Source organism: Suricata suricatta, chromosome 12 (assembly GCF_006229205.1).
Source record: "Suricata suricatta isolate VVHF042 chromosome 12, meerkat_22Aug2017_6uvM2_HiC, whole genome shotgun sequence".
NCBI classification, from domain to species: Eukaryota; Metazoa; Chordata; class Mammalia; order Carnivora; family Herpestidae; genus Suricata; species Suricata suricatta.
Genome location: NC_043711.1, coordinates 45508594 through 45531447, shown reverse-complemented (window position 1 = coordinate 45531447; position 22854 = coordinate 45508594). Strand labels below are relative to the sequence as shown.

General features: G+C 35.1%; 1 protein-coding gene across 2 annotated transcripts in view; it reads left to right on the top strand.

Annotated features, from left to right (window-relative positions):
- Positions 1 to 22854, top strand: part of PPP4R2 (protein phosphatase 4 regulatory subunit 2) — a 53662-nt gene that overhangs the window by 16437 nt on the left and 14371 nt on the right. For both annotated transcript variants that reach the window (XM_029916080.1, XM_029916079.1), the window contains exon 3: positions 18372 to 18542. In XM_029916080.1, coding sequence (XP_029771940.1) covers positions 18372 to 18542 — 171 coding nt within the window. The remainder of the gene's footprint in view (positions 1 to 18371; positions 18543 to 22854) is intronic.

Sequence of the window (22854 nt, the reverse complement as noted above, 5' to 3'; positions counted from 1 at the left end):
TTCTTTTTACTTTTTCAAGTCTTTTGCCACCATTTGTAACTTACCCAAATTATTTGCATTTCACTGAATATGCAGTGCTCTTTTGCTAGTAATAAATTCTAATAACATCTTTCTGTTGGTTGCCTCTGTTCTTCCTCATGGAATGACCTCCACTTGTCTTTTAACATTGTTCAGATAGTTCAATTCAAATACATAGTCATCTGTGGAAAAGCTTTTTCAGATTCTTTTTTCTTAATAGAAACTGCTGTATATTATGACATGGATTGATCAAGTTTTCTTCTGTAGCTATTTGCTTACTAATCTGTTTATACTTGTCCCCAAGCATTGACAGGGTTGAAATTCCCTTGCTGAGAATGTGGCATGAAGTAGGAGCTGGATTAAATATGTTAATAGAAGAAAAATCAAAGTCTTGTTTTCTTTTAAAAAAATACACTTAACTTTAGAAAATAATAGAAACTATTGTGTCCAAATCATAAGGTATGTGTGTGTGAGAGAAACTTGCTTCTCTTCCCTTTAAATTTTCCCTGTGTCTAGAGTCTATTTATCCTTTGTCACTTTTTGCTTGTGTCTAAGCCTTCCCAGGTTTTCAAAAAAGATAATAACTTTGCTGTTATAAATTCTCCATTTACCATTTTCTACTGTGTATTATGGGTATTTTAAGGCAGATATTATTTCTCTTGCCAACCTAGGCTCTTTACAGGTCATAATTTGGTTTTTGATTTTATATCCTTCTGTGTCATATGTCACTGTTTCTTCAATAGTAGACTTGCTGTCTAGTTTCGGTTACAATAATAAAATATTAGAGATGGTTTCAACGAATTATTTTCTCATTTATGGAGGCTGGATGTCTGAGATCAAGGTGGTGGCATATTTCGACTTTGGTTGAGGGCTGTCTTCTGGCTTGCAAAAGACCATCTTCCTGCTTTGTTCTCAGAGGCTTGATGGAAGGAGAGAATGAGGGAAGTGTAATAGCTTGCTGTTTCTCTCCTCTTCTCAACACTAATCCCATCATTAAAGCCATACTCTCATCTCCTCTAGACCACATTGCCTTCCAAAGACCTTATCTCTAAATACTGTAAGTTTGTAAGTTAGGGTTTCAAAATACAGATTTTGGGTGAACACATTCAGTCCGTAACATTTGCAACTGATTTGTGCAATTAATGCAGCTTTCTGGATCTACTGATTGAATTCAGGTATGGATTGTTTTATAGAGATAGGTTCTTGAAATGTTTGAATTTTATTGAGTTTTGTAAAGTAAATGTTTTAGGTGTACCCTCTTTAAGGAAAATGGGAAAGGGAAGGAAAGAGAAGGGACTAGGATTTACTGAAAGGATACTGTGTAGTAACCCATACTGTGTGACATTGTGTGTAAGATATACTGGTGTGAAATTTACTGAATGCGACAGTTCCTTTTGTTATCTTCTCACCACTTAGTTTTTGTGTAATTTCTGGCGTGCATTTTTTGCTTAATGTTCCTTCATTCCTTCACATCTCTATGAGATGTTAAGTCAGCAAATATTTATTGAACATTCTGTGCCAGGTACTGTGCTAGTTGCTGGGGATGCAGTGGTGAGCAAACAAACCACAGTTGCTTATATTTGTTATTTTGGCAGTAAAGTAGTATATTTAAATGATATTTTACTTGCTCCTTTTATTAGCATTCATGTGTATCAAGTTTGTTAACTTCATTTTTAAAATTAGGACAAGGGGAAACTTTAAATGCAGTTCCTTAAGGAAATAATTTTTTTCATTTGATCCTTGAATTAGTTTATGCTATGAGCCTAAGACTAATTAGGTATAGAAGAGGTTAGTCAATAATAATTTTTGTCATACATTTCTCTATTTAAATTTGGGGTAGGGAGGGAAGGGCTTTAGTTTTAAGTAGTCTCATAACGTATAAGGTGCAGTAGAACTTTGTTAGATTATATGGGAGTAAAATTGAAATTGCTTTAAAGTTCTCTTTTTTTTCCTGCTCTTATATATAATTTATAGGTAGTTCTCAAAATATGACATAATTACAAATTTCATTAAAATAAAGGTTTAATCTTAGACCCTTTGCTACCCCCCAAAATTTTTTAAAATGAAAACTTCAGTAACTATCCTTCATTGGTATGTTTTTTCCATATTTTAATATCTCTGAAATTGTATCTTTCAAACACCAGTAGTGGTGTTGAATTCTTAAAATAATGGGGAATTTTATAGTTGATTCTGATTAAATTTGTTGAATATAGCGCTGTAAGCTCTTGGAAGTCTAGGAAAAGCACACATTTAAGTGTATTGGATAGCTCATACAGTTTGGAAGAATCATTCATTCTTGAAAGAGGGGATTCTGAGTATTCAGTATAAGGTTGATTTAATTATTGGCATATTTCAAGTCAGAAAAACTTCTAAGAAACGTAAGTTTATATTGCTTTTATATTGGTAGTTTTCAAAAGTTATTCATGTTGTTATGAGGATTTGTGATTAAAATCATGTCCTTATTTGTGACTGTTAGAGATTTTACTTTTTAAAAATTTATAGCTGAACAGTATAAAACTTTACAGAATTATGTTAATGAGATGAAGTTTTCTAAATGGGCTGATTTTTAAATGGTTGATTTTCTTACGGATGTTAGGCATAGAGTGCTAAGAAATGTGGCAGGCTATTTAAAATGTATTTTTTAAATTATAAACGTAGGATACACTTTTAAAGCAATTTGAACAGTGCAGTTTTTCATAAAAGAAAGAAGAGATAGTTGCTTCCATTTCTCTGCCCCAAAGTGTGTTGAATTTTTATGTTCATTTCAGTAGAGAATTCAGTTAGTAGCTTTAAAAGAAAAAGGTCACCAGGAAAAACTAAAGCATACTTGAGTATAAACCTTTGTTTACTAAGGAATTAAATTCATATTTTTCATGAATAGTTGGAAAAAATGCCAGTAGCCCTTTAAAAATACTGCTAGGATCAACTTTGTTTTCTAGTATTCTGTTTGAATATTTTTATTTCTCAGAAAGTTTCAACCATCAGCTTAATTTTTTTCAATTTATAATTTTGTTAATTTCTAAACAATTAACTTTTTTATACTTCCATTAAAAAGAAAACCTAATAGATAACAATTGGCTGAAATGTACAAATTTCTTCACACTTAATAAAGTCACTAATATATACAGTTATAAATTCAGATTTAATTTCTGATCTAGAAAAATCAAGCTTTTAGGGCTGATGGACAAACCTCATATTTTGAACACCTTGGGTATTTATATTGGAAATACAAATTTTATCTTATGAAAGATAAAATTCAAACTATAATCAAGGGATAAGGCACTAAAAAGACGAAAATAGGAATAAAGTTACTTTATTGGCAGTAATCTGTCATACAGAGGTGGTCAGTATATACAACAATGTATAGGATCTTTGACATTGTAGAGTGTTAACATGAGAGAACAAAAAACTAAAACCCAAATTGTCTGAATAACCATAGGTAGTGTACTAGACTGAATGATCACTTGGCTCATTTGGGGATGTTCACTTAGACTTGAATTAATTTTTTAGTGTCACAGCATTTTATTACTTTTTATTTTTTTTAAATTTTTGACATTTATTTATTTTTTGAAAGACAGAAAAAGAGCAGAGGAGAGGCAGAGAGAGAGACACAGAATTCGAAGCAGGCTCCAGGCTCTGAGGGGTCAGCACAGAGCCTGACACGGGATTCAAACACATGAACCGCCGGACCATGACCTCAGCTGAAGTTGGCCGCTTAACCAAGTGAGCCACCCAGGCGTCCCTGTCACAGCATTTTAAATATTAAATCATACGAAGTAAACTTTTAAGTTGTAGTTTGAAAATCTAGAAGAGACTTTTTTCTCGGCTCAGATTTTTTCTTAAAGATAGAGTGTTAATGATGTAATCCTCAGAGAATAGATAGCTTTTTGAAAGCATCAAATTCATTTAAAACTGTTTTGTTTTAAGCAGAACAAACTGATTTTATTTCTTTTAAACCCAAAAGAAAATGAGAAAGGAAGAGAAAGATTTTTTGGAAGAATAATGAGGTAGATAGAATTTAGAATCACAGGGAGAGTTAAACTACCAAGCAAAGGATATGAGGATGGGGTACCTCTGGGGCCTCAGCCATAGAACTTGCTAGATCTCTCCTTTGGGTGTCTGCCAAAAGGGGTATTTAGTGCAATAACTTCCAGCGTGTCTTCTCTCTATATTTCACATTTCTGGAGGAAAATGTCCAAATGCCCTAACCCAGGATTAATCCACTTCTTTTTTTTAGGGGAGGAGGCCGGTAATATGAACAGGGAAACAGTTGGTTCTTGGGGGCCCATCTTTGTGTATTACATCCCTTTCTGGGAAAGTATCTGGGGAGCCAACTCATTGATATATGCTGTAATCAGCGTATATGCATGTACAGTATCCACAGCTCATCATATGGGTAAAGTATTAAAATTGTTACCTTAAAACTTAGGAGGTTATAACTGTGATTTTGCAACTCCTGTTCTTTTATTGTGAGAAATTCATTTTTTTTTAAAATTTATTTTTGAGAGAGAGTGTGTGAGCAGGGGAGGGTCAGAGAGAGAGGGAGACACAGAATCTGAAGCAGGCTCCAGGCGCTGAGCTAGCTGTCAGCACAGAGCCCAACGCGGGGCTCGAACCCACGAACCGTGAGATCATGACCTGAGCCGAAGCCAGAAGCTTAACCAACTGAGCCACCCAGGCACCCCAGAAATTCATTGTTCTTACCAGGATCTGTGAGTTGTTGAAATGCTTACAATTTGAAGGATAGCTTTTGCTTAAGTTCTTAACAGAGTGTTTTCATTACAAAAGACAGTCATCCCCCCTCAAGAGAAATTCTGTTGCATGATACTTAGCTTCATAGTACCTCATAAGAGGGAGAAAAACCCTAGAACCCAGTGATATGTTCTGGGGCAGAAGGTAATCGTTACTTTAAAGGAGTAATAAAGTGCTTTGGGGGTGCCTGGGTCGCTCTTTCGGTTGAGCATCAGGCTTTAGCTCAGGTCATGATCTCATTGTTCATGGATTCGAGCCTCACGTCAGGCTCTGTGCTGACAGCTAGCTCAGAGCTTGGAACCTGTCTTCTGATTCTGTGACTGCCTCTCTCTGAACCTCCCCTGCTCACTCTGTCTCTCTGAAAAATAAAACATTAAAAAATTAAAAATAAATAAACTGTTTTTAGAACAGTACAGTAAGAAGTTGAGTTTTGAGGGTTAGGGGAAAGCTTCCTGATAAAAGTGGCAGTTAATCTCAAATCAGCTAGAAGGAACAATGAGCAAAGGAATTGTCAGGATAAAGTGGATGGATATGAAGGTATATTTGGGTTAAATCAGACTATCTTGCTCGTACATAGAATTTTGTATTTAGAGAGACCTTAGAGATTATTATTGAAGATTTTTTAACAGAGGAAGGAGAAAGCAGAGCTTTGCCTTGGGGGAACTGGTGTCTAATTCAAGTGGGTTACTGAACTAAGAGGAAATGAGAACTTGAAATAGGGCAGTGTTGGTGGGAATAGACATGGGAGATTTTTAAACATTGGGTTACCATTCTGTAGACATTACCAATCTCATCTTGCCTGAATTTCTGTATAGGCTTTTCTAAATGGTTTCTTAAAATGCAATTTTGCTTGCCTAGTTTCGTGTCTGATCTATCTACTAGTCGTGGACATGCTAGTAAGTAACATGTTACTTTCCTGCTTAAAATTTTTATGCACCCTCCCCCTTGTTTAAACTTAAAATTTAAGATCTTTATTATGTTTTAAGATGCATATGATTGTGTCTCTGCTTAACTTGCTATTCCCCAATTTGCTCCCTTTGTTTTTATCTGCTTTGCTAAACTACTCACAGTTCTCTGGTGGATCATGCTCTCTTGTCTCAGTGACTTTGCATACTATTCCCTCTCCCTGGAACAGAGCCTCCTTTCCTTTGTGCTCATCTTTGTGAGGTATATACTAAGTCTGGAAAACTTTAATCCATGTAGGTTAGTCTTTATCCCACTACCAGTACTTTGTGATTGCTTCCGTCATTATCGTATGTAGATTTTATAAGGCTGTCCTTTTTGCTTAGATTGTGAATTCTGTGAAGACATCTAGGCTTTTTTTTTTTTTTGTATCCTTTCCTACTGCAGAATAGCATAGAGATGCATATTTGCATTGCCTTTCTTTCATTCATTCTTTCTTTTTCTCTTCTTTTCCTGTAACTAGATGTCCTGACTTTCTAGGAGTATAGATTCTGAAGCCAAAATGCCTAGTTAAAATCCTGGCTCTGCCACTTAGTAGTTGTGCAACCATGGGCAGTTATTTAATGTCTTTGTTTCTTAGTTGCCTGCTGATGATAAGATTAATGAAATAATACTGCCTAACTCTCATAGGGTGGTTGTGAGGATTGAATTAATATGTTCAAATATGACCAGGGAGAAGAGGTCAGAAGGTAAAGGGGATTTGAGTTAGCTTATGTAAGGCACTGTGGGCCATTGTAAGGACTTTGGCCATTTCTCTGACTGAAATTGGGAGACAGTGTGGAGTTTTTAGCAGAGAAGTGACATTATCAAACTTAAGTGTTAAGATTGTTTTACAAATGGCTGTGCTGAAAATGTGTTTTATATAAAATAAGCTAGAAGCACTGGTTATTGAAGATATGATATTGAATGATAGTAGCTTGGGTAGCAGGAGGTGGTGAGCATTAGTCACCTTCTTTATGTATTTTGAAGGCATGACTGACAGGATTTCCTCTAGAGAGGCTGTGGTGTATGAGAGAGAGAATGGAGTCAAGAATAACTCCAGAGTTTTCCCTAAGCAGAGAAGATGGAATTTCATTACCCCTGAAATGGAGAAGGCTGTGGCAGGGGCAGTATTTGGGAAAGATAAGCTTGTTCAGTTTTGGACATGCTGAATATAGTACGTTGATGTGAAGCAGGTGCTTGAATGGGTGACTGTGGGGGTCAGGAGGTATAGTTTTGGCAGATAGATGGTATTTAAAATCTCCAGACTGGATCAGATCACCAAATGTAGACAGGGAAGAGATAGTCTGAGCTTTGGATTGTTCCAGAATGAAGCAGTTTGGGAAACGTGCAAAGGAAAATGAGCAGCAAAGACTAGTGAGTTAAAAGAAAACCCCAGAAGTAATTAGGAAACAATGATCAGCTGTGTGAAATACTCTTTTAGGCCAACTAAGGATAAAGTGTAAGAATTGACCTTTGGATTTAGCGATATGGAAGTCACTCATGACTTTGTTAAGAGCAGATGAATTTTAGTGGTAGGTTGAAAGCTTCATTGGAGTGAATTTGCAAGATACAGGGAGACAACTCTTAAGGAATTTTCCTGCCAAGGAAAGCAAATAAATGTGTGGGGAAATAGGAGGGTCAGTGGAGGAAAGAGGACATTTTTGAGATGGGAGAAATACTGATATATTTGCATGGTAGTGGAAATTATCAATTAGAGATTAAAAAGTACATCTAATGTAGTTAATAGAAGACGGGGGAATTACACACATGATGCTTTTTAAGTAGGTGCACAAATGGGAGAATCTGGTAAGTTAATAGATGAAAGGATGTATAGTTAGGGCATTCAAGGTGTGTGTATATGATCCTGCTAGTAGGTGGATAAATGAGGTAGAACTCTGGAAATCTCTTTAACTGCTTCAGTTTTATAAGGAAAACAGGAGGTAGAGTCAGTGTGATGGTGAGGAAGAACTCAATGGGGATTTGAGGAGAGAAGATATAAAATAGTTATCTGTAAGAGTCTGAGTGTGAATAAACTAGGGAAATATATTATCTGTCAGCATTCATAGTGTACTTGAGTCTAATCAGCATAGTGGTGCATGTTTCTGTAACTTTTGTCTTTTTGTGCACTGACATGGGCACACATATGGTGGGGATTACTTTTAACCAGTGTGAGTACAGAGAGTCAGCTGTATGCAAATTATTACAATTTAAGCTGGAAAATGGAGAGGATATCGAAGGGGAGGGATAGTAAAAAGGTGATTAGGATCAATGGATTGGAGATCATGGTGGAATCAAAGAATTTTCAGAGCAAATGTAATATGTGAAATACCTTCTTACTCATCAAGAACTAAAAAATATAGCTAAGGTTTGACAATGCTAGCTAACGTATAGATGCTTTTTCCTATTCTATATTCTTATCTGTTAGCTACAACACTTCACTTTTTTATTTTCTTTAAGGAAATAGTTTTGTTGATGGTGGAGCAAGGAATATTGGGTAAAGAATTTTTTCTTCTCTCAGATGAAGGGACTAAAGAAGTATTCTTAGGCCAGAGAGAGTGCCTGAAATTGTTATAATCTGTTATGTGGTAGTACATACCATTTAGCCCAGCCATTTTGTTAGGGCCTAACAATGGTCTTGCGCACTGTTCTAATTCTTTCTTAATGCCAGCTGGAAAGCTCTCTGCATGGCTCTGCTGAAATTCTCAGATGCTCTCCCTGTCTCTGGTTTCTTGAGGAAAAACAGCCATTGAGTATTTACTAAGCGTGAGTTACTTTGTTAACAATCACTCTACTTACAGGAGTGTTAATCCTCGCAGCGGTTCTGTGAAGTAGGTATAGTTATTTCCATTTTATAAGGGGGGGGGAGGAGGGATTATCTGTCTTAGATGAAATGAAAAAGTGGCTGAGCTGACATTTGAACTCAGCCCAGCCTCTAGTTTATTTTCTTGGTTTCATCACATATAGATTGACATTCTCAAGAAGGATTATCCATTTCTGTGTCCTGTGTTTGTTTTCCATGTGTTCAGACAGTTCTTGGACCAGTGTAAAAATTGTTCTCTCAGTAGATGCTATGCTTTTAATGATTTTTTTTCTTCCTTTGGAGAGTATGTAGCTATAGAAGAATGCTTTGTAAGTAATTAGATTTTTATATAATTAGTAATTATAGAGTAGCATGTAACTCTGGGGCATACTTCAAAACATGAATAAAAATAATCCGTATGTGATATAGCACAAAATAGACACATACCAGACAATTAAAAGCCACTGTTGCAAATACTGCTTAAGACTCTTTGAGCCTCATCTTCAAACTCAAAATTCCCCAAGATGAGGAGCGCTTAGGTGGCTTAGTCTGTTAAGTGTCAGACTTTGACTCCGCTCATTATCTTGCTGTTTGTGAGTTTGAGCCCTGTGTTGAGCTTGGTACTGACAGCTCAGAGCTTGGAGCCTGCTTCAGATTCTATCTGCTTCTCTCCCTGTCCTGCTCATGCGCTCGCTCGCTCTCTTTCTCTGTCAAAAATAAGTAAACATTAAAAAAAGAAATGAAACATTCTCCAAGATAAAACTTGTGTACTAAAATGTACAGTATGGGGCGACTTCGCCTCAGGTCATGATCTCGTGGTCTGTGAGTTTGAGCTCCCCATCAGGCCTTGTGCTGACAGCTCAGAGCCTGGAGCCTGCTTCAGATTCTGTGTCTCCCTCTCTCTCTGTCCCTCCCCTAATCGCAGTCTGTGTGTGTCTCTCTCTCAAAAATAAATAAATGTTTAAAAATTAAAAAAGAAAGTGTGGTAATCTACAACCTCTGGATGTGTAAACTCATTTTTATATTTCAGTAACAAATGGTAAAGCCTTAATCATTTACAACATAAATACATTGCAGTCTTCTTAAAGGAAAGAAACCCCAATTACTTGCTTTGTAGCACATGAATTTGTCTCTGGGTCAGGGTAGAAAGATTTTTTTGTTGTTTTTTACTTCTACCTTTCTCAATATGCAGAAGACTACACCTGAGAAAAAAATTAGGGTCAGATCTCCACAGCATATTTTCCTGTACAGTTGGAAGTGATTTAGGAGATAGATTTTAATGTTTAAAAAGATTGTATTTCTTTTTTTAATGAGTCCTCTGCATTTTAGAATTTCTCTCTGCAATTGAAAAATATATATCATATTATTTTATTCAAATTTTGTGAGGCTTTGATCTTGCAGTTGTCATATTCCCAGCCTTACTGAATTTCAGAAACCAATGTAATCCTCAACAAAAGGAATTGTGTATTGCAGTGGTGCTCAATGTGTTTGTTGAGGGGTCACTTTTCCCCCCAGGGTTCATTTGGCACTGTGTAGGCGGGCCTTTTTGGTTGTCACCACTCAACCGTTGGGAGTGCTACTGGCATCAAGTCGTAGAGGCCAAGGATGTTGCTTAAAAAAAAAAGAAAGAAAGAAAGAAAACTACACCCTACGATGTAAGGACATTCTGTCATAACGTGGAACTCTAGCCCAAAATGTCAATAATTGTAAGTTTGAGAAATTTGTCCTTGTTAAAGTGTCTTATGCTTTTCCCACCCATACTCCACTCATTCTTCTAAGGTCCAGCTTATATTCCTATTTTGTCCTAAAGCCTTTCCTAGATAGCTCTAAGCCTACGTTTCCTATTTCCTTTCTTTCTCTAGGTTGTATTGTACCACCACTAAATCTCTACAACCAATAGTTACTGATGTCTTATTTGTCTGTTGCCATTGTATCATGTACCTAGGCTCTGGCAAATGTAGCAGTGAAGGAAACAACTATTTCCTGTGGATGGGAATTTGGAGTTGCTAACTTAACAAGTTGTGACGAAAGTGATAGCAGCAGTGGTGAAAGTGGGGAGAAGAGCGACTCCTTCCTAGAAGGGGCAGAGTAGATCCAACTCTGCCATTAAGCTAGTGCTATTAAAAAACCTCAGCACCCTCTGAGTTCTGATTGGCCCTCTTCAGCCTGAGCTATGCTGTTAGAGGAGATGTATTTTTATTTCATTCAGCTGTTATGTGGGAGAGAAGGGTTAGTGTTTGTATATTAATAAATTTTAGAAAGATTTTCAGTAAGGGGTGAAAGGTTAGCTAAGAGTTAAGCATAAGTCAAGTTAACCTGAATATACTATTTCTTCAACTTTTTGTTTTAATTGGTAGGGAGAGAATGGTGAGTGGAGGAAAGTAACTTGACTCTTCAGACATGTTAGAATCCTTATCATGAATGTATAAGTTGCCAAAGAAGAAACCCAAGTTCATGCTGAGGTATTATCTGAACGTTTGTGTTACCTCTTGAAGCTTTTTTCTTTTCTTTTCTTTTCCATCATATTGGATCCTTGATGTGTATAACTGTCATAAGATATTTTAGTACTCTTTTCTTAATGTTTGTTTATTTTGAGAGTAAGAGAGCATGTGCACATGGGCGGGGGAGTGGCAGAGAGAGAGAATCCCAAACTGGATCAGCTTGGGGCTAGATTTCCCCATGGTCAGATCATTCATGATAGGAGCTGAAATTGAGAGTCGACGCTTAACCCACTGAGCTGAGTCACCCAGGCACCCTGAGATACCTTGTACTCTTAATTTGAAAAATTCGTTTTTCAGTGTTTGTGTTAGAACTTTATTGCTAAGCTAAGTATTGCTAAGGAAAAGGTACATACCTTCAGATAAGCGTTTCTGCACAAGAAAATGTGTAACATTTGAAGGGTTTCAAATTTCAGGATTTCAAAATAGGAACAGTTAGACAAATAATTTTAGTGTCACTTCAACATTTATATAAAAACAATTTTTATTTTTTTAAGCAGTCAGTATAAAATGGGAATCTGAAAGTTATGTTCGTACTTAACATCACATAGTAATTTCCGTTTTCTGTGATCCCACAAGAGTAAGAAAAAGACAGTTTTAAAGGGGTAGGGAGGGACATTTGATTGGGAACAACTTTTGTCTTCTAGGTAACATTTGGCAGTATTTGTAGGCATTTATGGTCGTCACAACTTCTGAAAGAGTGGGGGATTGGGTACTCCTGACTTCCAGCAGGTAGAGGCCACAGATGCTACTCAACATCCTGTAGTACACAGGACATTCCCCTAGGACAAGAAATGGTCAGGCTCACAGCGTCAGTGGTGTCAAGTTCAGGAATCCCAGGATGAGTGGATTTCAGAGAACCAGTTCAAACACAAACAAAATGTTCTTGTGACCAGTGAACGTAGGTTAGAATACTCAATTTTACTAGCAGTGAATGAAATGCAAATTAAAGTGTTTTTCTATTAAATTTGCAGGAGTTTTGAAAGATTTTCATATTTGAGTGAAATAGGGGTTAATATACTGATGGTTCTATGCAGTGGTATAGTATTTGAGAGGCTTTTGAAAGTATGTATCAAAAGTTGATATTTATATTTTAAAGTTTTGACTCCATAATTCCACTTACAGGAATCTATCCTAAAGTAATAAAAAGTTTATTATTAGGATATGAACCACAATTACTTTTCATTGTAATGAGCTGGAAACAAACCTAATTCTTAAAATGGTGGCTATTAAATGCACAGTAGTACAACTATATGTGATACAAATTAAAAATTCTACTTTCAAAGACTGTTCATCATGTGACAATACCTATAGTGAATAAGGAGGAAAAGAAGATATCAAACTAAGGATGCCAAATTTTAATAAATGAGTAGAATAGAATAAAGTCTAGTGAAAAATACACCAAAATGTACTCTAATAATGATTAATGAGTGGTTTATGGGCAGTTTTCATTTTATTTCTATCTGTACTTTCTAATTTTTTTGACAGTACTATTTTTTAATAATTTTTTTTAACAATTATTTTTGAGAGACAGATTGCCAGTGGGGGAGAGGCAGAGAGAGAGGGAGACACAGAATTCGAAGCAGGCTCCAGGTTCTGAGCTGTCAGCACAGAGCCCAACATGGGGGGCTTGAACTCACCAGTGGTGAGATCATGACCTGAGCCGAAGTTGGACACTCAACCAACTGAACCACCCAGGTGCCCCTGACTGTACTTTAATGGAATCAGAAAAAAATGTTTTTACACTCCAGTAAAATTTTATGGTAGTCCTATCATTACTTAGGATATTTCCTGATTAATCTGTCCTTTCCCATATACCACATTTCCTTTTGTGTTGGGTCTGTTTCTGTGCTCTATTTTATTAGCTTAATTAATTAATAAAATATATGGTATAGTCATGAGAAAAGGGAATGTTCTCTTGATTGGGGCCCCACTTAGAAAAGTTTTCTGAACTGGTAATTTGTATTTAAAGTTCTTAAAAATGTTGTCATGATTTTGTGTAAGCAATTCACAGTGTGTTCTTATTTTTGTCATGTATTTTCGCTCATGTAATTCAATATTCAGATTAAATTTACTTGGTTTTGCTCTCTCGTGTCATGTAAGAATTCTGACACTGTCACCTGACTTAAATAGCTGCCCTTTTGAAGATTGTTTTAATAAGTCTGTCACCTTGTGTGAATATCAACCTCCTTAAATTTTTTTGTTCTTATTTATTCATTTTTCCCATATTCTCTTATGATATTTTCCAGTGGTATAGTATTTGCTTTCCCTGGGAGGTAATAGGGCTCTCCTGTGCTATCTTGTGTTAGCTTCCCATACTTGTGTGGCAACCCTAGTGAGCCTGACTGAGTAGGAGTGATCCTAATAGAATTTGGAACTATAGGAGGCAGCAAGTTAAAAGGTGGTGGTCACTGGCGACTAAAATGTTACAGAACCAGCTGAGATGAGAAAATAAGAGATGGCTTTTCTGCCCTTGAACCTCTAGAAATACTTTTAACTCAAGAGTTGTGAGGGAAGCATGTTTGTTTTAGAATAGACTTGTAAGTTCCTATAGAGAAAACAAGTCCATGTGTAATGTTTTACTGAAGGATATCTTTATTAGTGATGTGAGTTGTGCCTTTCTAGAGGAGAAATATCATAAAGAGAAAGATGGAAAGAGAAGAAAAGAAAACGAAGGGAGGTGAGGTTACTTTAAAATATAATGAGCAATAAATTTCAGTAAATTCTTGAGTTAATCTTAGCACAGTAGTTTAAATTGTATTCTTTGGTAATTTTGTATGTGGAGGAATTGATTCTAAAGTTGAAAATATGTTTGTTTCATGAGCATCTGTTTAGAATAGTTTTATTTTCATTTTAAAAATAAAGTTTTGTTGTTCATTTCTTGGTACTACTCAACCAATAAGTACATTCTGAAGAAAAAAAATTTTTTTGTTGCCAGAGTCTTAGTTGATTTGATCATGGCCTGTTTTTGTACTCAAATTATATTATATTCAGGGAAGCATTTATTGGTTTTTTTTGAATCATATAGTAACAAAAAGTTGCATCTTTCACATTCTGTAGAAGTGGTGTTTCATATATATATGGTGTAGTAACTTTGGAATTGGATCTCTGGGATCTAATTCTTAAATACAGTATGCACAAAATTTATTTTAGCTCATGGGACTTAATTCTTGTCTAATAAGTTAATATCATAGTCTTTGAAACTCACTGTAGTTTGCTTATGTGGGCTCTATCTTGTTCCTTTATATGTGTGGGTGTTTTTTTGGGTTTTGTGTTTGCGGTTTTTTTTTTTTTTTTTTTTCCTTTTTAAATCATGGGTGGATTGACAAGTGGTTAATGGAAGGATAGGGGAAAAAAGACTCCTGTGTTTATAGAAATCCTAATTCATAAAACAGTTTATTAGTGGCTTTCTTAAGATTACAAAAAGAGTTTTTAATTTAAGGAATAAGCATATGATTTCTCTTTCAATAATCTTCCTTCGTGTGTTTTAGCTGAATGCCTATGGGGAGTCTAGTGAAATTTAGAGATAAATTGTAGTAACCATTGGCAGTTCTTTGTTAATCAGAAGTTAATATAAAACATGTCAAACATTATAATTTGCTGCTCTTTTAAACCTTAATTCCCCTTCTCAAAATAGACCAGGGAATGGAAGGAAGAGGTGATCATGCAAATAGTGTTTGATAGTCATCCTCACCAAAATTTTTTAAAATCAAAAACATTTATATACCCTGTGATTTCCTCATTTAATAGAATGGAATAGTCAGGTCACGTGTTAATAACTCTTTTTAACTTTTTGAGGTACTGCCAAACTATTTTCCCACAGTGGCTGTACCATTTTGCATTCCCTCCAACAATGTATAGATTTCCAATTTCCCAACATCCTCCTCAACTCTTGTTATTGTCCTTTTTTTTTTAATGTTTATTTTTGAGAGAGACAAAGTGTGAGTGAGGGAGGAGCAGAGAGAGAGGGAGACACAGAATCCGAAGTAGGCTCCTCTAGGCTCTGAGCTGTCAGCACAGAGCCCAGAGTAGGGGTCGAACTCAACAAACCATGGGATTGCGACCTAAGCCCAAGTCAGACCTTTAACCGACTGAGCCACCTAGGGGCCCGTATAGTCCCATCTTTTTTGATTATAGACCCCTTAGTGGATGTGAAATAGTATCTTGTGGTTTTGATTTGTGTTTCCCTAATGGATAATAATGTTACGCATCTTTTAACATGTTTATTGGCCATTTATTTTCTTTAGAGAAATGCCTATTTGGGTCTTTTGTCCATTTTTTAACACTTTTCTTTGGGTATAAAATATACATAAAATTTTCAGCTTTTTAAGTGTATAGTTTGGTGACTTTATATATTTTTTGTTTTGTTTTATTTATTTTTGATACAGAGAGAGACAGAGCATTAGAGGGGGAGGGGCAGAGAGAGAAGGAGACACAGAACCGGAAGCAGGCTCCAGGCTCTGAACTAGCTGTCAGCACAGATCCTGACGTGGGGCTCGAACCCACAAACGTGAGATCTGACCTGAGCCGAAGCCAGAGGCTTAACCGACTGAGCCACCCAGGCGCCCCAGGGTGACTTTAAATACATTCAGAGCTTGTGCCACTGTCTTCATTATCCATGTCCAGACCTTTTTTTTTTATCTTGCCAAACTGAAACTCGGTTCCCATGTAACCGTAACACGTCACCCCTACCTTCCTCAGCCCCTGGCCAATGCCTTTCTGCTCTTGCCTCTTTGAATCCATTTTAGGTACCTCATGTAAGTGAAACCATTAAATTTGGTTTTTTTGTCTCTGGCTTATTTCATTTAGCATATTATGTTGAAGATTAATCTAAGTTGTAGCATATGCCAGAATTTCCTTCATTTTAAGCCCTAATAATATGCCATTTATGTATAAATACCACATTTTGTTTATCCATTCTTCTTTTGATTGATGGTAGTTTCCACTTCTTGACTATTGTAATACTGCTTTGTGAATTGGTGTACAAATACCTGAATGAGTCTCTGCTTTCACATCTTTTGGAGTATCTACCCAGAAAGGGAGTAACTGATCATCTAGTAATTATTTTATTTTATTTTATTATTATTTTTTTTTTTGAAAGACCACCGCACTTTGCCACAGTGCCTCGTGTGCATCATTGTGCATGTCTACCAGCCAGTGCACAAGGTTTCCAATTTCTCTACATCTTTGGCAGAGATACTTGTTATTTCCTGTTTTTTCCTTTGGATTGCAGTCACCCTAGTGGTTGTGAAGTTCTGTCTCATTCTGGTTTTGATGTACATTATCCTACTGATTACTGATGTTGAGCGTTTTTCCATGTGCATATTAGTGGGTCATGAGTGTATCTTTGGAGAAATATCTACTCTAATACTTTACCCATGTTTTCAGTGGGTTCTGGCCCTTCCTTCCCCTGCTGAGTTGTAGGAGTTCTTTTTCTCTCCTGGATAGTAATACCTCATCAGGGAGATGATTTGCAAGCATTTTCTTCCATTTTGTGCGTTGCATTTTCACTTTTGTTGATAGTGTCCTTTGAGACAAAAAGGTTTTGGTTTTGATGTAATACAACTTTTTTTTTTTTTTGGCCTATGACTTTTTTTTGGTGTCACAGAATATTGTTTATATCAACAGTGACTGATTTTGAAATGTCTTGGGAATGTATCTGAAACCTTCTAAGCACACACTGAAAAGCATTTCCTAGTATTTGCATTAAAAAAAGGTTTTTTTTAATGTCTATTTTTGAGAGAGAAAAGCATGAGAAGGGGAGGGCCAGAGAGAGAGGGAGACACAAAATCTGAAGCAGGATCCAGGCTCTGAGCTGTCAGCACAGAGCCTGACCATCGTGAGACATAAGATCATAACTTGAGCTTGAGTCAGACACTCCACCTACTCATCCAGGTGTCCCAGGAATTTTGAAGTTCAGATTTTATTGTTGGCCACAAATTTTTAAGTTCTTTCTCTTGAAGTCATTCATTTTTGAGAAAATGTCTTCTACATTCGCTTGTTCTGAAAAAAGGCCTTATTTGTTTGACAGTCCTTTCAAGCAAAAACGGTCTTCTAGGATAGCAGCTAGTTCAGCTGACAGCAATATTAAGCTGCTGTTCCTTGACCTGTCCATAGTATTTTCATATGCGGCAGAGGCTTTTTTATGTATACTTTTCATTTTGTCACTCAGAATATTAGAAAGCTTTATATTCAAAGGTTTAGAATTAATAAGATGAGTAATTTTTTGTTTTATTAAACTTTAAGTGAAAGGATTTTTGTTTGTTTTACTGTGAATTTGTGGTGGTGATGAAGATGATGACTGCTACTAGTAGATACGAGTTTTGTACTGTTGCCTTGATTTGTGCTAAAGTATCTTCATTTTCCCACTGTTGTTTTTGCACCACCAGGACAAATGTTAACACGGTAAAAAAAGGAAAAAAAAAAAGTTACCTCTGTCTCTTTGACTACACTTTGAGAACTGTTGTCCTAGTTTTTGGGATGGAGAATGGGAGGGAATAGTGATGGCAGATTAGCATCCCTCTTATTTTGCTTAAGATTTATCTGGTGCCACTAAAGGTTTTTACTTTCAGTGTGGGGAAATGGTTGACATTCCTGATTCTTGGATCTCCTGGAATTTATAATATTTGGGCAGGTATCATCACAGATTTTTTTTCGTATTAGTGGTAAAATGTGAGAGGACAGGAATAAAAAGATATTTATATTAATTTAGTAAATGAGTAGATATTAAAAGCACATAAAGAAAATACGTATTTTTGCTTTGTAGGTACATGTTGTATAGAGCCTGTGATATGTACCTTCTAAAAGACATAAGATTCTGAAAATATTACCTGAAAGTAAAAGAAAAAGGAGACATTGAAATTTATTTTACTATTTAACATAGATCCAAGAAAACTTATACTAGTCTATGTAAGCATTACATCTTGGATACTAAGAGCTTAGGGTATAGAGTCATTTTGACTTATTTGAAATTACAATTGTGAACCTGCTCTAATTTCTTATAACACCTCCCTGGTTAGTTTTGTTATGAGCAATAGGGTCAAAACAAATTAGTGTTTTAAAATACTAATAATGAGACCTAGCACACAGGCATTCACCCTGAGGTAGTTGATTTTAAAGCTTATTAGAGATTTGTGTTTCATGTGGGTCAGGAGTGGGGAGAATTGGATGTGACCATTTTGGAGCTTCTTAGTCCGATTCATCAAAGGAGACATGGTATATGCTGCTGAACAAAGGTACTCTCACTGCTACTTATGTAAATCTTAATTTTGTTACCATTAGTGTCACGATAAATTATGTGTGTTAGCGCATTGTGTTCAAGAATTGTAAAGCTGCATGATTTTGTTTTTTGCTTATAGGATTCAGTGGTCCCAATTTAAAGGCTATTTTATTTTCAAACTGGAGAAAGTGATGGATGATTTTCGAACTTCAGCTCCTGAACCAAGAGGTCCTCCCAACCCTAATGTTGAATATATTCCCTTTGATGAAATGAAGGAAAGAATACTGAAAATTGTCACTGGATTTAATGGGTATGCACTTAATTCTATTTTAAAGGTTTACTTTTTAGCAGAACATGGTGGATTTTTATTTAAGCTTTGTTCATTGATTATCCATTAAATAAGTTCTATGTCTCTGGTGACATTTAGTAATTACTCATTTTTAGCTTACAGGTATTTAAAATTATTTAAATTTTAATCTATTTAATTTATTTAACTTGAACCACCTTTAGGGTATGAGTGGCATTTTGACCTTTAAATGGATATAACAGTGGAAACATTCAGGAAATATGTTTGTTTTTTCCATTTTATGTGGTATTATAAATCATTATACTTTATCTAGAACCTGTATATCATTGAGATACATGACACCTTTTTAAAAATGAAAAATAACAATTTATATACGTTTTCCATTTAGAACTTTTTATTTAAAAAAAAAATTTTTTTTGGAGTTCCCATTTTACCCCCAGGTAACAAGTAACTGTTCTTAGCCCTTTGTAAAACATTGCATTGAAAAGATACACTGGGGGCACTTGGGTGGCTCAGTTGGCTAAGCCTCCGACTTTGGCTCAGGTCAGATCTCACGTTCGTGGGTTCGAGCCTCGCGTCAGGCTCTGTGCTGACAGCTAGCTCAGAGCCTGGAGCCTGCTTCTGGTTCTTTGTCTACTTCTCTCTCTGCCCCTCCCCCTCTCATGCTCTGTCTCTCCCTGTATCAAAAATAAAATAAAACATTAAAAAAAAAGGAAAAGATACACTGAACTAAAATAAAACTCCCACTTTAAAAAACGTTGCTGCATGTTATATTCTGTCATTTTAAGAATTTTTTTTTTTTTTTTAGCACTTTGTATTGGGCTTCCTTTATTGAAGGAAGAAGTATTTGTGAAGTTGAATTGTTCAGTATTTAGACTGACATTAGCAATTTGGAGTGTGGGTTGGCAATACCAGATTTAATGAACTGTGGATATGTTAACTGTGAATTCATATTTGGGGTAGGAAGTTTCATTTCTAAGTATTTTTAGGTAACATAAATAGTCTCATTTTTTTCTTCAGCTACTTAAAGATGGATTTGCAACAAGAAGAGTGTAATTCAGTTAATTCTTTATATGTCATGTATTTTGTGCCTATGAGTTTTGCTTAAAATAACAAATCCTTCGGTTTTGGTTTTAGGGATGTCATTAAAATACTTTCTTGGGGATAGAATTTATAGCTGTGTCTTTGAACTGCCTTTGTTGGTTCGGGGTAGGAGGGACACTAATTTTGATTTTTACCCTGTTGTACTTTTGCACTATACTGAAAATTACTGATCTGTATACATTAATTTCTTTATTAATAGTATATTTTAAATGCACCTACCCAAAGAAGATCACATGATATATATTAGAAGTATGTTGCATAAGATTAATTCTTGAACTGAGTTACTCACGGTAAGAATACTTCTTGGGGATATTTATAAATAGTGCATAGATAGTATTTTGATGTTATGATAACTCATCTTTTATTTCAGTAAGTTATGGCTACCATTTAAAAACAAGAGGTAAAACAGGTCATATCATATATGCTACTGCTTTGTGAATGTGAAGCTAATTTACTTGTGATTCTCAGTAATACCATTTTCAGTTCTTTCAAATTCAGGTGGACAAGACAGATAGGTTATTAAATAAATCTAAATATTTATAATTTCTTAGTCTATAAAACAGGTAATTGACCTTCTTCTGAAAGTGATTCGAGCAGTTATTTAAGTACCTTCAGCATACTTAAGCCATAATTGTGTTTAAAATATTTTTTGTCTTTGAACTATGACTATTTTGAACTTGTTTTTAATTCAGTTTTTCAGAATAGTAGTTAAGAATCTTTTCCCCTAATCAGGCAGGATCTAAGTCTTATTAATCAATGATAAATAATTTTCAGTTTTTAATTTGCCTTTTTGTCTGTATCACCAATTATATCAATTGGTATATTGAAATATGTTTATGATTTGTCTCAATTTTGTTTTCATAGTTTGAATATATATAAATGCTGTTTTAAAACTTTTGCTAAGAGTGGTGGATAAAACTGCACTTTGGTCTTTTTCAACCAGATTGAGAATTTGTCCTTTCTAGTATACTTTTTCTACTATTTATAATAGGTCATCTTTTAAGTTAGAAAAATGATACTTGTTCATGGTTTTAAAAGAAGATCCTCAGGTGTCATAGGAGTAGTACATAAAGGAAAGAAAGTTGGGTCATATTACAGCTAATTGTATTTTCCTTTATGAAGAGCTTTGAAATCATTATCTCATTGCATAGTTGTCTGTGTATTTGAAATAACTACATTATTTTTTATTACAAACAAGTTATAATATTTGCATTGTTTCCTTCGGTGGTGGGGGTTTTTGACTACTACAAATAATGCTTGTAGTGAGCCTCCTTCTACATACCTTCTTGTGTTGATGAATGTCACACTCTGAATATTTATGTAGATTGTTGCCTTTTCTTTTAATTTGTAGAAACGGAATTGATAGGTCAGAGTACACATACCTGAATTTTTACTGATCCTGCCAAATCGACCTCACAAAATGTGTTAATTTATCATTGCATGTGTAAGAAAGTGCAGATACTACAATTCTTCAATAGTTTTTGTGTGTATATGTGTAGATTTGTGTGTCTTTGACTGCAAGTGAAATTGAACATCTTACTAAGGTGCTTATTGGCTCTTATAAATTGTGGTTTCATACTCTTGTTTTTCTTATTTTGGGGCAGTTTTCTTCCTGGTAAGTTTATTGTTTTGTTTTTGCTTTTAATTAGTAAAAGCTCTGTAGTAATTGCATCATAGTATGTAGCTATAAAATAGATTATCTATTTTCTAAAATTATTTCAGTATATTGTCAGCACTTAAATTTTCCCTCTTTGAAGTGGCAGTTGTTGATTAACTTGTTGGTTTGATTTCTTGAACCGTAAGATTCTGGAAAACAGGGTTAACTGTCCTTTTCAAACAAGGCCTACAACAGTAGTAGGTTTTCAAACAAGTAATTTTCATTTCTTAAAAATGATAGTTGTATGTCCTCTAAATTACTGAAGTGAAAGAAAAATGAATATAAATTAACTATGTGATGTGTCTTTGCTTCTCCTTTGTCAGTGTGTTAGATCTAAGGCCATTCTAAAATAAGCAGTAAGTTTCAGTTAATTGTGGGCAGTGACTAAAATAGTATTATATATTTATGAGCAGATCTGGAAAAAGTACATAACCCTTTGATATCTAAAAAAGTCTTTAAATTATTACATCATCTGTAAGGCAGGTATGTCAGTCATAACTGAGGAAGGCTTTTCCACTATTGTGTCTTGTCTCGGAATATTGTATTTCTTCTCTAAAGTTCGTTGAACATACATGAGTGACCAGATTTTTCCTAGTCCTAAAACCTCACATTATTGTTTTACATATGGGTTGTATACATACAGATATGTCTTGTAAGTTTCTGCACCAGAGTGTGCGCCTCTTCATACTTTTTTTAAAAGGTTGTGTTTGAAATTTTTATGCTTTTCTATCTGCATCATAGATTTAAAACATACTCCTTTTTTGATTTTGCATTGTTGCTTTACTGAGATGACTCAGGGATTAGAATATGGGTTGTAGCCTTTTGTTACATTGTTCTCTTACTTTGACCTATTGCTTACTGAATTTTCTTCTCTAATTGGATAGGAAGAAGTGTTTGCATTTATTGTGTTGAGCATATGAAATCTTTTAGCTGTGTTCATTTTCTTCACTCTCTTCACTTATTAGCATAACTGATTGAGAATTGAAATCATTTAGTAACCTCCCCTCCTTGTTCTACCATCTCCTTATCTTTAGTAATATCATTTGTTTTTGATGCTTTAATAAAATGTTTTATCTACTCAAAGTCATGCCTACTGAGCCTCTAAACATTTCATTAAATCCAATTATACAGCAAACACTCCCAAAATAAACTTAGATTGTATTGCAGTTTCACTTAACAGTATATAAAATGCTGTGTTGTGAGTAGATAATGAAAGAAAATGCAAAATGCTTATAGATTCATGATGTGGTTTCATCTTAGCTTGGGCAAAGCATGCAGTATTTAATACATAGTACCAGAATATTTACTTTTGAAGCTTGAAAAGATATGAGTTCTTTGTGTGCAATCTTTAATTTATGCATGTGAGAGGGTTTTTGTTTTTTTTTAATATTTTTACATTGTAGTACTTGTTTTCCTTGTTGGTGGTGTTTGCTTATTTAATACATTCTGTCAAGGACAGAAATTACATGCTGTTTTTTTTTCCCCCTAGGGAGTGTGTCTTGGGTTTTTCCCTTATTATTTTCTTTACTTTTTTTTTTTTCTCTTCTTTTTTTG